Here is a 15853-nt window from a genome sequence, read left to right on the forward strand (position 1 = left end):
AGTAAAAAGAAATGTTGTAGTGGTAGGGGACAGTATCATTAGGGGGATAGATACTGTTCTCTGTAGCCGAGAGCATGAGTCCCGAAGGCTGTGTTGCCTGCCCGGTGCCAGGGTTAAGGACATCTTCTCTAGGCTGGAGAGGAACTAGGAGTGGGAGGGCGAAGATTCAGTTGTCGTGGTCCACATAGGTACTAACGACATAAGTAGAACAAAGAAAGAGGTTCTGCTGAGGGAGTATGAGCAGCTAGGGGCCAAATTAAAAAGCAAAACCACAAGGGTTCTCTGGATTACTACCTGAGCCACAAGCAAATTTGCATAGGGTAAATAGGATCAGAGAGATGAACGCGTGGCTCAAAGATTGGGAGGAATGGATTTCAATTCATGGGGCACTGGCACCAGTACTGGGGTAAGAGGGAGCTGTTCCATTGGGACAGACTTCACTTAACCAGGCTTGGACCAGTATCCTGGCGAATCAAATAACAAGGGCTGTAGATAGAGCTTTAAACTAAATAGTGGGGGAGGGATCCGTTGAGCGGAAACTTATAAAGTAAAGAGAAAGGAGAAGGCAAAAGTGCAGGGTAGCGATAGAGGTAATGATAACCAAAGTGGGCCAAGTAGGGACAGAGCGTATACACATAAGACAAAATTAAAAGCTCTATATCTGAGCGCACAAAGCATTCGAAACTAGATGGGTTGACGACACAATTAGAAATAAATGGGTATGATCTGATAGGCATTACAGAGACGTGGTTGCAAGGTGACCAAGGCTGGGAACTAAATATTCAGGGGCATTTGCCATTTCGTAAGAATAGGCAGAAAGGAAAAGGAGGTGCAATAGCTCTGTTAATAAAGGATGAGATCTTCTGCATCCCTGAAGTCAGGACATTCGCGCGGGTGAGATTGGGCTACTTGCCCAGTGAATGTCCTTAAATCTCTTGACAGGTCGGAAAAGCCGGTTTTTGGCGCATGCGCATTGCACGCTGAAAACCAGCTTTTGTGGGGCCTCGTTGGGTCCGTACGTATTCCATACGGACCCAGAGAGGCCGGAATTTCAGGGCCATTGTTTCTTATGTGGGGAGACCCGTTTAAAACTGAAATGAGGAGGAATTTCTTCTCTGAGGGTCGTGAATGTTTGGAATTCTCTACCCCAGAGAGCTGTAGAGACTGGGTCTTTGAATATATTTAAGGTGGAGTATAGATTTTTGAATGCTAAGAGAGTCACTGGTTATGGGGAGCGGGCAGGGAAGTGGAGTTGAGACCAGGATCAGATCAGCCATGATCTTATTGAATGGCGGAGCAGGCTCAAGGGGCCAAATGGCCTACTCCTGCTCCTATTTCTTATGTTCTTATGATGTGGTCACTGCTGGGATACCACAGCAAAATGAAGATGCAGAAATTGCATTCAGTGCTCTATGAACATGATGGAACAATGTGTGAAATAAAGACAACTATAAAGGATGACAATTTTAAAAAACTGAGCATCAATGGGTTGAAATATTTAGAACAACAATATTGCACTTAGTTTACTAAATGTTGGTGGTTTTACTTTTAAAAAAAAAATCAGCGAAATGTACAATTGATTACAAAATGATTGGTATTCACATTTACCTGAAAAGATTTGGTGCTCAAAATGTTTATTACAATACTTTCTTTTCAGGTTGTTCAACTCACATGACTTGCATTGCTGTTGGAGCTCTTGGCGGTTACCTTCGTTTCTATGGAATAAGCCAGAACATCACAGAGCCACCAGAAGTTTAGCAGGAAATATCGCTTGTTATTAAGATTTTGTTGAATCATTTATAGTACTTGTTTCATCTGCATACTAAATCTACAATTTTGCTTTTCCTCTCATTTCTGATGATAATTATTCATGCAATTTGCTGAAGGTGAAAATATGTTTATCTTAGTAGAAGGTCAGACATACAACATATTTGTATTCAAGCTAGTATATAGAATTCTAGAATGATACCAATTCTAATTATTCAGTTGGGTAAAAAGTAAAACCACTGTTGTTTTCAAATGGCAAGTTTCTGCTCTTGTCTGTAATATCAAGAGGGGCCAGGGTCTTTCTCAGAAAGGACTGAAGAAAAATTGACCAATTAGCATTTAGGGGTCACGTCCAGGGCAATCTAGGTTGGCTAATGATGGAATTAAACCCAAGAGAAGCCAATTCATCTATTCCATGTGTTATGCATTGGTGTAAGTGATACGAATAGAAAGTTAAGCAAAACGGGGCATCATAAGTAGGCTATAGGTTTTACTGTAAAAGGAGTGAAATTCATTGTTCATTTATAGTAAAAATGTTACCAAGAGTACAAGATAGCATTTAAAATTTACAGGAAAAGTTCCACCCCATGGATTGTTATAGCACAGGTCTATAATACCAGATTAAAGGAGTGTTCCCATTTCATTGGCCAGCTAAGTTGTTGGAGCAGTCCACTTTCAAAATGCTGCTGAAAATCTGCCATCTTACTTGCAAGAATAAGTTTATGTTGGTATAATATGATTCTTTTTCCAATCGTTTCCAGTTTTTTTCTGTAGGTTCCCCCAATTCTTCCTCCCTGTTTCTTAAGAGTTTTATGGCGAATACCAGCAATTCTCACTAGTCAGAGAGGACTTTCATATGGTCTTAGTGCATTCCTGATTGTTGGTTTTGTTTTCCTCCCCCCACAAAAAATTACTGACTGGAGTCATATTGTGGAACATGTTTTACAACTCTGATGTAGGTTAAATGATGCAACATAATCTTCTGTATTTTTAATTGTCTACTTTATTCAATAAAATATGAAGTGATGTGCAAAGCTTTTATCAATATTATAATAAGACAGGTGCTACAAAACAAAGTGTGCCAAAAAAGTACATTAAATACACAAAACCGAGTCTTGTACTTCCAAAAATACATGTAACGGTAAAAATTGTAACAACTATGAGGAAGTAATTTTTCAAAGAGCTAGTTAACAGATAGAGCTGGACAGAATTTCCGTGAAATGTTTCCACATTTTTTCTATTGCACATGGAATGACAAATGATTGTCATAAATAAGATTTGGAATATTATTTTTCCCCATGGGGAATAGCAGGTTTTATTTTCTAATGAGATTTGTAAAGGAAATATTTGTGGAATTTGGAGTGGTATATAAAACAGGAATTATGTCGTCTGAATTTATACAGCCAATATTTCAACATTTCAGTGAGAAAAAATGTAAGCCATCAAAGGTTTAAAAAAAATGGTATTTGCCTTTGAACCAGGGTTGAAATGTTAAATGATCTTTAGCAAGGTCAATGTATTAGCTAAGCTTGTTTTCAACAAGATAAATACTTGTTAGTTATTCCATCCGATGATCTCATAAATCAGTGATTTCAACAGCCGTGCCTGGTATGTAACTGTATTCTTTCCTGTGTGCAGTCTTTGTTCCTCTAAGGGCTGTTCAATCACTGCTAATACATTCTTGCCATAAACTAAATGGGTCAAAAATAAAATGTCAGTATTGTTAAAACTATACATTAAACAAAAGAACACACATTTATACAATCTCAGGACATCCCAACATGTTTCATTTAAAATCTTTATTCTCTATCACCCACCCAAGCACCATCGAAATTTCTCAACAAATTATCTTTATTGCTTTCCTCCCTCAGCTTCTGCACCGAGTGACTTGTCATCCTCGGTGACTTCAACCTCCATCTAAATTCATCATCATCTCTCGCTTCTTAGTTCTACGCCCCTCCTATCCTCCCTTAATCTCGCCCTCCATATAAACTCCCCCACCCATATTCACGGCCACCCCCTTGACCTCGTTACTCCCATTATGTTAATCACAGATATGGCCACCTGTGATCACTTCCTTGTATCGCTCTCCACCCACATCCCCCTTCCCCCTCCCAACCCTACTCCCTTCTGTGTCTGCCCCTGGAAAAAACTCTCTCTCAATTCATTTACAACTGCCATTTCAAAATCCCAAATGTCTAGCCTTTACCCTCCACTCACCACAACCTTTCTGCAGCTATCGATCTGCTCAGCCACATCCTCACTTCCAGCTTTGATGCCCTAGTCCCCTTTAAAACCATTACTCTCCCTCACCCTGGCCGTTCCCCCTGGTATGGCTCTCACCTCTGCTTCCTTAAGTCCAAAGGACTCAGATTTGAATGGATATGGCAGACAACTGGTTTAGCCATTCACCTCCAGATCTGGCTGGACCACAATCGGCTCCTGCTCTCGCCTGCCACCTTACTATTCCAGGATCATCCTGGAATGCAAAGATAACCCCAGGTTCTTTTCTCTACTGCAAATTGTCGTCTCAAACCTCTCTCCCCTGTCTCCTCCACCATCATCAACAACAAGTGCGGGGAGCTCACATCTTTGGGACTTCTTTGTCACTAAGATTGAGACGAATCCGTTCACCGACCTCTGCCACTTCCCTCCCTTCCCCTAGCCCATCGGCCAAACTTCTTCTAAGGTTCCCCCGCCCTAGCCCTGAATTCACATCTTTCTCTCGTTTCCCTCCTATCTCCCCTTATGCCCTCTTCATCATGTCTATGAGACCTACCTCCTGCTCCCTCGACCCTATTCCCACTAAACTGATGACCACCCAACTTCCCTTCCTGGCCTCCATGTTAACTGAACTTGTTCATGGCTCTCGCTCCTCAGGTACAGCCCCTCTCTCCTTCAAATCTGCCGTCATCACCCCTCTCCTCAAAAAACCCTTGACCCCTCCGTCTTTGCAAACAACCAACCCATCTCCAACCTCCTTTTCCTCTCCAAAGTCATTGAATGTGCTGTGACCTCCCAAATCCATGCCCATCTTTCTCGAAACTCCATGTCTGAATCCCTCCAATCAGGTTCTCTGCAATCAGGCCCTGCCACAATACCGAAACGGCTCTTATCAACAAGTCACAAATGACATCCTATGTAACTGTTATAATGTTAAACTATCCCTTCTCGTCCTTCCTGGATCTGTCTGCAGCCTTTGACACGGTTGACCACTCCATCCTCCTCCAACACCTCGCCACTGTCGTCCAGCTGGGTGGGACTGCACTCGCCTGGTTCCATTCTTATCTATCCAGTCGTAGCCAGTGAATCACCTGCAATGGCTTCTCTTCCCAATCCTGCATCATTACCTCTGGTGTCACCTAAGGATCTATCTTGACCCCCCTCCTATTTCTCATCCTCGGCAATATCATCTAAAAACACAACATCAGTTTCCACATGTATGCTGATGACACCCATCTCTTCCTCACCACCACCTCACTCGCCCCCTCCACTCTCTCTAAATTGTCAGACTGTTTGTCAGACATCCAGTACTGGATGAGCAGACATTTTCTCCAATTAAATGTTAGAAAGACCGAAGCCATTGTCTTCAGTCCCCGTCACATTCCCCATTCCCTAGCCACTGACTCCAACTCTCTCTCTAACATCTGTCTGAGGCTGAACCAGACTGTTCATAATCTTGTGTTGTATTCGACCCTGAGATGAGCTTCTGGTCGCTAAGACCGCCTATTTCCACCTCCGTAACATAGCCCGGTACCACCCTTGCATCAGCTCATCTGTTGCTGAGACCCTTATCCATGCCTGTTACCTCTAGACTTACCTATTCCAACACACTCCTGGTCGGCCTCGCATCTTCTATCCTCCGTAAACCTACATTAGCTACCGGTTAAGCAACGCCTTGATTTTATAATTCTCATCCTTGTTTTAAAATCTTTGCACGGCCTCATCCCTCCTTATCTCTGTAAACTCCTTGAGCTCTACAATCCTCCAAGATATTTGCATTCCTCCAATTCTGGCCTCTTCAGCATCCCTGATTTTAATTGCTCCACTATTGGCGGCCATGCCTTCAGCTGCCAAGGCCTAAGCTCTGGAATTCCCTCTCTAAACCTCTCCGCCTTTCTCCCTCCCTTTCCCCCTTGAAGATGCTCCTTACAAGCTACCTTTTTGGCCGTCATCTACCCTAATATGTGGCTCGGTGTCATATTTTGTTGATAATGTTACTGTGAAGCACCTAGGGACGTTTTACTACGTTAAAGAAGTTATAAAAATAGAAGTTGTTGTTGTTCATAGTCATTTAGAAAGGGCACTTAGAAAATAATAATAGGATTTATGAAAGGGAAATCATGTTTGACGAATCTGTAACTAACAGAATAGATAAGAGGGAACAAGTGGTGTATTTGGATTTTCAGAAGGCATTCAATAAGGTGCCACACAAGAGGTTATTAAACACAATTGGGGCTCATGGGATTGGAGGTAATATACTGGCATGGATTGAGGATTGCTTAATGGACAGAAAACAGAGAGTAGGAAAAATGGGTTATTTTCAGGTTGCCAGACTGTAACTAGTGTAACTAGTAACTAGCAAGGATCAGTGCTTGGGCCTCAGCTATTTATAATCTGCATCAATAATTTGGATGAGGGGACCAAATATATATCCAAGTTTGCTGATGATACAAAGCTAGGTGGGAATGTAAGTTGTGAGGAGGATGCAGAGATTTCAAGGGGATATTTACAGGCTAAATGACTAGGCAAGAACATGGCAAATGGAATTATGGGCCCAAGTTTCCACATGATTCGCGCCTGATTTTTAGGAGCAACTGGTGGAGAACGGACTATTTTAGAAATCGCAATTCTCCACATTTTTTTTTCTGCAGTTCTAGTCAGGTAGAACAGTTCTAGTTTAGAACAGAATTTTTTCTTCAAAAGGGGGCGTGTCCGGCCCCTGACACCTGATTTGACAGTTTCCACAGTGAAAATGTACTCCAAACTAAAGTAGAATGGCGCCAGTGAAGATTTTTGTAGAACTGAAAAAACCTGTTCTACACATTAAAAAATCAGGCGCAGGTTACAAATTAGGCGCCCAGAACGAGGTGGGGGGGGAAGGGAACTCATTAAATTCGACAATAAATCCTTATTTATACTTCTACAAATATTATACAAATAAATCCAACCTGAATAAACATTTATAAGCCAAGAAAAGATTAAATAAACCATCTTCCTACCTGTGTGAAAGTGCTTCAGCCAGGGAGAATTCTGCAGCTATTCGTGCCGCTGAGCGGGAGGGGGAGGGAGAGAGGGGAGGGAGAGGGAGAGAAGAGAGGGGGGGGGGGTCGGGGAACAGGAGCGGGGGGGGGAGCGGGTGTCGGGTCGGGGGGGGGGGGCGGGTGTCGGGTCGGGGGGGGGGGTGGGGGGAGCGGGTGTCGGGTCGGGGGGGAGCGGGCCTCGGGTCGGGGCGGGGAGCGGGTCGGGGCGGGGGGGGGGGATCAGGCCTCGGGGCGGGGAGCGGGTCTCGGTCGGGGCGGGGGGGAGCGGGTCTTGGGTGTCGGGGCGGGGGGAGGAGAGCGAGTGTCGGGTCTGGTCGGGCGGGGAGCAGGAGCTGGCCGTGGGAGGAGCCTTATTCACGCAGCCCCAGTGAGGCCATTGGGCCAGGGCTAGGGGCTGTGTGCTTCGGGCCCCTCCCACACAGTTCGGCGCCTGGAGCTACTGCACTTGCGTGCCGACTGTAGCGCGCATGTGCAGAGGTCCCGGCACTGTTTTCAGCGCAGGGACCTGGCTCCGCCCCCCCCCACAGCTCGTGCCGGTTGCGCCGAGTGCCACAGGACCTGTAAGTCGGTGGAGAATACCGAGGATTTTTTTAGGCGCCGTTTTAGGCGTGAAAAACGGGCGCCCAGCTCGGAGGGGCGCCCGTTTTTTTTCTTGTGGAAACTTGGGCCCATAATGTGGAGAAATGTGAACAGACCTGGGTGTCCTTGTACACAAATCACTGAAAGTTAGCATGCAGGTATAGCAAGCAATTAAGAATGCAAATGGTTTGTTGGCCTTTATTACAAGAGGATTTGAGTATAAGAGTAAAGACTTTTGCAATTATTAAGGGCCTTGGTGAGACCATTGTGTACAGTTTTGGTCACCTTACCCAAGGAAGGATATACTTGCCATAGAGGGAGTGCAACGAAGGTTCACCAGACTGATTACTGCGATAGTAGGAATTGTCCTATAAGGAGAGATTGAGTAGACTAGGCCTATATTCTTCAGAGTGTAGAAGAATGAGAGGTGATCTCATTGAAACATACAAAAATTCTTACAAGGCTTGACAGGGTAGATGCAGGGAGAATGTTTCCCCTGGCTGGGGAGTCTAGAAGTAGTGGTCACAGTTCAGAATAAGGGGTTGGCCATTTAGGGCTGAGATGAGGAGAAATTTCTTCACTCAAGAGGATGGTGAATCTTTGGAATTCTCTAACCCAGAGGGCTGTAGAGGCTCAGTCATTGAGTATATTCAAGACTGAGATCAATAGATTTTTGGATATTAAGGGAATCAAGGGATTATGGGGATAGTGCAGTAAAGTGGAGTTGAGATAGAAGGTCAGCTATGATCTTATTGAATAATAAGTAACATTTATATAGCGCCTTTAACGTAGTAAAATGGCCCAAGGCACTTCACAGCAGTGTGAAAAGACAAAACAGATACATTTGACACCGAGCCACATAAGAAGAAATTACAGCAGATGACCAAAAGCTTGGTTAAAAAGGTAGGTTTTAAGGAGCATCTTAAAAGAGGAAAGAGAGGTAGAGAGGTGGCGAGGTTCAGGGATGGAGTTCCAGAGCTTAGGGCCCAAAACAGCTGAAGGCACCAATGGTTGAGCAGTTATAATGAGGGATGTTCAAGAGGGCAGAATTTGAGGAGCGCAGACATCTCATGGAGTTGTGAGGCTGAAAAAGATTAGGGAGGGGCAAGTCCATGGAGTGATTTGTAAACAAGGATGAGAATTTTGAAATCGAGATGTTGATTAACCGAGAACCAATGTAGGTCAGAAAGCACAGGGGTGATGGGTGATCTTGACTTGGTGGGAGTTAGGACAAGGCTGCTGAGTTTTGGATGACCTCAAGTGTACAGAGTGTAGAATGTAGGAGGCCAGCCAGGAGTGAGTTGGAGTAGTCAAGTCTAGAGGTAACAAAGGCATGAATGAGGGTTTCAGCGGCAGAAGAGCTGAGGCAGGGATGGAGGCAGGCAATGTTACAGAGGTGGAAAAAGTCGGTTTTAGTTATGTCGTGGATATGTGGCCGGAAACTCATTTCAAGGTCAAATATGACACGTAGGTTGCGAACAGTCTTGTTCACCCTCAGATTGACGCTAGGGAGAGGGATGGAGTCAGTGGTTAGGGAACGCAGTTTGTGGGAAGGGGCCAAAGATTAAAGGTTTTAGTCTTCCCAATATTTAATTGGAGAAAATTTCTGCTCATCCAGTACTGGATGTCGGATAAGCAATCTGACAATTTAGTTACCAAGCGGGGATCGAGAGAAGTGGTGGTGAGGTGGAGCTGGGTGTCGTCAGCGTACGTGTGGAAACTGACTCCGTGTTTTCGGATGACATCACCAAGTGATAGCATAAAGATGAGAAATAAGAGGCCAAGAACAGATCCTTGGGGGACACCAGAGGTAACGATGCGGGAGTGGGAAGCCAAGCCATTGCAGGAGATTTTCCGGCTACGATTAGATAGATTAGAATGGAACCAGGCGAGTGCATTCCCGCCTAGCTGGACGATGGTTGAGAGGCGTTGGAGAAGGATAAAGTGGTCAACTGCATCAAAGGCTGCAGACAGGTCCAGAAGGATGAGGAGGGATAGTTTAGCTTCATCACAGTCACAAATTATGTCATTTGTGACTTTGATGAGAGCTGTTTCAGTACTGCGGCAAGGGCGAAAGCCAGATTGAAGGGGTTCAAACATTGAATTCATGTAAAGATGGTCACGGATTTGGGAGGCGACAACACGTTCAAGTACTTTGGACTGGAAAAGGAGGTTGGAAGTGGGGCGATAGCTAGCAAGCAAAGTGGGGTCAAGGGTTGGTTTTTTGAGGAGAGGGGTGAAGACAGCAGATTTGAAGGAGAGGGGAAGAGTACCTGAGGAAAGAGAACCGTTAACAATGTCGGCTAACATGGGAGTCAAAAAAGGAAGTTGGGTGGTCAACACTTTAGTGGGAATAGGGTCAAGAACAGCAAGTGGGTCTCATGGATAAGATGAGCGTGGAGAGATTAAGTGCAGAGATCAAAGAGAAACTAGAGAAAGATGTGAGTTTAGGGCTATGGCAGATGGGAGCCTCAGATGAAGTTTGGCCTTGTGGGCTCGGTGAAGGAAGGGAACTCGCAGAGGCAGCTGATCGGATGGTCTCAATCTTTTGAGACAAAGATATCCATGTGCTCCTCACACTTGTTGTTGGAGGTGAGTGTGGTGGAGACAGGGGAGAGGGGCCAAATGGCCTACTCCTCCTCCTAATTTTTATGTTCTCATTTAATTACTTTTTGAAGTGTAGTCACTGCTGTAATGTAAACTGGACTGAACTGTTGATGTATAAACCTACAAGGAAACAGTAGGAAGTATTCAACGAAGTAATTTGTACAATACAAAACCAGTCCATACTCCTAAAAAGCAAAAGCTACGCTTGCGTAGTCAAGCAACATTGTTCAACAAAATGAGGGGAGACATTATCAAGCTAAAATAATAGAGTTACACAAATGCAAGAAAAAGTGGAAATGCAGCAGACTGGGAGAGCTATAAAAGGGGATACAAAGAAAACAATGAGGTGCAAAACGTAATGCGAAAAAATCCTGCAAGGCGTATCAGAGCAAAAGATTTTTATAAATATATTAAGAGAAAGAGAGTGCTAAAGGTGAATGTGAGCCCATTAAAACTTGGCAAAGAAGAGCCTTTTATGACAGTTGCCTAGGAAACCAGATTGAACATGCAGCTGCAGAGAGTACAGTAAGACATTGTTCACATAAAAAAGCAGACTGGTAATGTTCAGGGAGCAGATGAGATAAGGGATGCTACATGATATGGGGCTTGGTTCAACATGGACACCATGGGAAGGTTGTTAAAGGGCGGGGGAAGGGGGTGTCATGTTAAGTCAGGTCACAGAAGGAATCCAATCAAGGGAGAAGAGGCAGATTCAAGTTTATACGGGGACAAGAATTATATAAAAACAGAAATGTTTTGCTTAGAAAAGTTAATGCAGCAAGGGAATAGTGAAATGCATGTCTATATTTCGGAACTCATATCTGATTAATCTACTCTGCTTGTAATGTGCTTTGCATATTTGACTGAAGAAATAAAGGTATTGAGTCTGAAGCAAGAATTATTTTTGTTACTACTGTTGAAGAGCGTTTCCATGGAGCAAAGGCACCTGTGGCATAATGTTAGAATTAAATATGTATGTATAAAATGGTGGCAGGAGATGTATGAAGATGGCTGCCAGTGATTCAGCAAAGCACCAAGGGAGTGCAGCTAGCAGAAGGGAGCACATTCCGAGTTACTGATAATTGCCGTTCCTCACACAGGAATACACAGAAAAGATGAGCTCAGCCGATGTCTCTAATCAACAGGCTTCCAGGCCCCAGACAAGATGTCCCGGTAGAATGATAGAACAATAGTACTCCTGTAACAGGATTAAGATAAGGAAACTACCCAAAGACAGCACCCAAGGACAGTAAGATAAGGGGTTGGGGGGTGGGGGGTGGGGGCCTGGACAATGTCAAAAGACCATGAGTAACCCTTAGCAACACATGAGGCGATCACGCAGCCACCTAATGTTTAGAGACCAATTCTATTGGTCTAATTGAATCTATATGTAATCTATAACCAATATGATTGGATAGTGTCCAGCCGAAATGGGCTGATGTAACTGTACTAAACTGTTGTAAAACATATAAAAATCCATGAAATCCTTTGTTCAGCGGAGAGAGGTGCCTGGATGAACCAGTGGCTTCATCTCCCCGCCGGGGTAATAAACCGTTTTGGTGTATGGAACCGACCCAGAGTGACGAGTGATTCTTGGAGGGAACATTCGCGCTAATACAACTTAAGTAAAGAGACAACGTGGTCCTTTCACCTACATCAACCATTCCTTTAGATTGGAAAATTGAACATCACTCTGCTATTTAAGAAAGGTGAGAGAGTGAAACCATGGAATTATATACCAGTTAATCTAACATTTGTTGTCTGGAAATTACTAGTCTATAATTAAGGATAGGGTGACTGAACAGCTTGAAGATTTTCAGATGATCAGAGAGAGCCAGCATTGATTTATAAAAGGTAGGTCATGCCTGACAAACCTGATAAAATGTTTTGAAGAGGCGACTAAAGTAGTGAACAGGGGAATGTCTATGGATCTTATTTATATGGACATTCAGAAGTCATTTGATAACGTCTCTCATAAGAGACAGCTGGCTAAAGTTGAAACCCATGGAATTGAAGGCAAATTATTGACCTGATTATGAAATTGGCTGAGCGGTAAGAGACAGAGCAGCCGAAATTCAGCTCCCGAATAAGGCCCATTACCGGCAGTTTGCAGCGGCGTTGAGCTGCCACCGATTTCTGTCGAATGGCCGCCACCAGCCAAATTCATGGGGGTTTTTCTGGCGGTCCCCACTTGTGCCTCGCCGCTGCCAAGCGGCCGTGAGTGCACCATCAGTGTGCACACCGCCAGCAACCCCAACCTCCCGCGAAGTTTAGCTATAAATATCTTACTGCCACCGAGCGGTGCCCAGGCAACTTTTTCTGTCAGTACACCTTTGATTCCCTCCATTAGCCCTGGCTGCGTGGCGTCCATTAAAGGCAAGGGCCCAAAGCTGCGGCCGCCATTTTATTTTTTTTGCCAGCCGTCTTCCATGTTGGCTGGACTATTGTGCCCCCAGGTTCGGCTGGGCCGCCAACAGGCAGCCTGGCACCCCCTCATGTGTGCCAGGCCACTGGCCTGGCTGAAACCCTCCCTGATGGCTCAGTGTCCGATCGCGACTGATGGCCGATTCTCTCCACTTTAACGGTGGCGACATATGTGGTGACGCAGACGTGCAATGATGTCACCACCGCTCCGCTGCTGAGTGACAGCGGCAGAGAATCCGTCCCGCCTCCACTTCTGCCCCTCATCAGCACTTACCACCGCCGCACTTCTGTCCCCTTTATGACCGACTTCCTGGCCAATTCAAAAAAAAGAGCTGAATTTCGCGAAAGAGGTGACCTCTTCCGAAACGGTGATAAAAACTCTTAAAAAACAGTAGGATTCTAAGGGGGCTTGACAGAGTAGATGCAGAGAGTGTGTTTCTAGAACTAGGAACATAGTTTCAGACTAAGGGGTCGCCCATTTAAAACGGAAATGAGGAGGAATTTCTTCTCTGAGGGTCGTCAATGTTTGGAATTCTCTACCCCAGAGAGCTGTGGAGGCTGGGTCATTGTGTATATTTAAGGTGGAGATAGACAGATTTTAGAATGATAAGAGAGTCAAGGGTTATGGGGAGTGGACAGGGAAGTGGAGTTGAGGCCAAGATCAGATCAGCCATACTCTTATTGTATGGCGGAGCAGGCTCGAGGGGCTAAATGGCCTACGCCTGCTCCTATTTCTTTTGTTCTTATGTATGTTCATCCCACATGCATCTGTGTTGGGACCTCAACTATTCATAGAAACATAGAAAATAGGTGCAGGAGCAGGCCATTCAGCCCTTTGAGTCTGCACCGCCATGCAATATGATCATGGCTGATCATGCAACCTCAGTAACCCATCCCTGCCTTCTCTCCATACCCCTTGATCCCTTAAGCCATAAGGACCACATCTAACTCCCTTTTGAATATGTCCAACAAATTGGACTCAACAACTTTCTGTGGCAGAGAATTCCACAGGTTCACAACTCTCTGGGTGAAAAAGTTTCTCCTCATCTCGGTCCTATATGGTTTACTCTTTATCTTTAGACTGTGAACCTGGTTCTGGACTTCCCCAACATCGGGAATATTCTACCTGCATCGAACCTGTCCAGTCCCGTCAGAATTTTAGATGTTTCTATGAGATCCCCTCTCATTCTTCTAAATTCCAGTGAGTATAAGCCTAGTCGATCCAGTCTTTCCTCATATGTCAGTTCTGCCATCCCGGGAATCAGTCTGGTGAACCTTCGCTGCACTCCCTCAATAGCAAGAATGACCTTCCTTAGATTAGGAGACCAAAACTGTACACAATATTCAAGGTGTGGTCTCACCAAGGCCCTATACAACTGCAGTAAGACCTTCCTGTTCCTATACTCAAATCCCCTCGCTAGTCACTATTTATTAGCAACTTAGATAATGGGATAGAGAGCCACATATTCAAGTTTGCCAATGACACAAAGATGGTGGCATTGTAAGCAGTGTATATGGAAGCATAAAATTATAAAGAGATAGTAATAGATTAAGTGAATGGGCACAACTGTGGCAAATGGATTTCAATATAGGCAGGTATGGGGTCATCCACTCTGGACCTAAAAAGGTTATATCAGAGTACTTTCTAAATGATGAAAAGCTAGAAGCAGTGGAAGTCCAAAGAAACTTAGAGGTCCATGTACATAGATCATAAAATGTCATGGACATGTAAAAAATAATCAAGGCTAATGAAATGCTGGCCTTTATATCTAGATGACTGAAATATGAGGGGTTAGAACATAAGAACATAGGAAATAGGAACAGGAGTAGGCCATACGGCCCCTCGAGCCTGCTCCGCCATTTAATACGATCGTGGCTGATCTGATCATGGACTCAGCTCCACCTCCCCGCCCGCTCCCCATAACCCTTTATCATCTTATTGTTTAAGAAACTGTCTATTTCTGTCTTAAATTTATTCAATGTGCCAGTTTCCACAGCTCTCTGAGGCAGCGAATTCCACAGATTTACAACCCTCAGAAGAAATTCTTCCTCATTTCAGTTTTAAATGGGAGGCCCCTTATTCTAAGATCATGCCCTCTAGTTCTAGTCTCCCCCATCAGTGGAAACATCAGGGTCAAGTTTCGGCCTGAGTTGCTCCTAATTTTTTGGAGCAATTAGTTTAGAATGGAGTATCTGAGTATCTTAGAAATTGCAATTCTCGGCATTTAGTTTGCTCCAGTTCTAGTGAGTTAGAACAGTTTCATTTTAGAACACATTTTTTTTTTCCAAAAGGGGACATGTCTGGTCTCTTACGCCTGTTTTGCAAGTTTAGGCATCGAAAACTTACTCCAAACTAACTTAGAATAGATTTTTGTACACTCAGAAAAACCTTGCCTTCCCTGAGAAAATCAGGTGTAAGGAAGAGAGATGGGGGGGGGGGGTGGAAGGGAAGTTTACAAACATGAAACACATAACTTTTACAAATAAAGAGCCATCATCAATAATAAACGATCAATAAATCAACCAATAAATCAATCAAAAAAAAACCCAAAAAATCAATAAAAAATTAAGTTTCTATTCACCGACTGCAGCACCGGGAGCCCTCCAACAGCGTGCTGGGACGGGGCCCCCCCAGTGTGTCTCTCTCTCTGTCTCTGTCAGTGTCTCTTTCTCTCTCTGTCTGTCTGTCAGTGTCTCTTTCTCTGTCAGTCTGACAGCGAAGGGTGGGGGGAGGAGAGGAGGGGGGGGGGGAGAGGGAAAGGGGGGGGGGGGGGGAGAGGGAAAGGGGGGGGGGGGAAGAGAGAAGGGGGGGAGAAGAGAGGAGAGGGGGTGGAGAGGGAAAGGGGGTAGAGGGAGAGAGGGGGAGAGAGAAGGGGGGAAGAGAGAGGGGGGGGAGAGGGAGGGAGGGAGGAAGAGGGGAGGGGAGAGGGGAGAGAGGGAGGGAGGGGGAGAGGGAGGGAGGGGGAGAGAGGGGGGGAAGGAGGATGGGAGATCAGGCAGCTGTGCGGGAGCTGAATCTGGGGGGGGGGGGGGGGGTGCTACGGGAGAGAGCCAGACCGGGAGCGGGAGCTGGCGGGGGGGGGGGTGGGTGTGCGGGAGTGGAAGCTGGGGGGGCGGGTGCGGGAGAGAGGCGAGCTGGGGCGGGAGAGAGCCCGAGGGAGCGGGAGCTGAATGGGGGGCGGGTGGGGGCGGAGAGAGGGAGAGCCAGAGCC

The 15853-nt window shown here is 45.3% G+C and overlaps 2 protein-coding genes across 3 annotated transcripts in view; one reads left to right on the forward strand and one right to left on the reverse strand.

The window, feature by feature from the left end:
* c15h16orf89 (chromosome 15 C16orf89 homolog) overlaps positions 1 to 2801 on the forward strand; it is a 75386-nt gene extending 72585 nt beyond the window's left edge. Inside the window, exon 8 of the mRNA XM_070901147.1 lies at positions 1658 to 2801. Within this exon, the coding sequence (XP_070757248.1) occupies positions 1658 to 1758 (101 nt within the window). The 3' untranslated portion in view covers positions 1759 to 2801. The remainder of the gene's footprint in view (positions 1 to 1657) is intronic.
* Positions 2748 to 15853, reverse strand: part of ift70 (intraflagellar transport 70) — a 112376-nt gene continuing 99270 nt past the window's right edge. For both annotated transcript variants that reach the window (XM_070901140.1, XM_070901139.1), the window contains one exon: positions 2748 to 3458. In XM_070901140.1, the coding sequence (XP_070757241.1) occupies positions 3322 to 3458 (137 nt within the window). In that variant the 3' untranslated portion in view covers positions 2748 to 3321. The remainder of the gene's footprint in view (positions 3459 to 15853) is intronic.

Source organism: Pristiophorus japonicus, chromosome 15, assembly GCF_044704955.1.
Source record: "Pristiophorus japonicus isolate sPriJap1 chromosome 15, sPriJap1.hap1, whole genome shotgun sequence".
In the NCBI taxonomy this organism is placed as follows: domain Eukaryota; kingdom Metazoa; phylum Chordata; class Chondrichthyes; family Pristiophoridae; genus Pristiophorus; species Pristiophorus japonicus.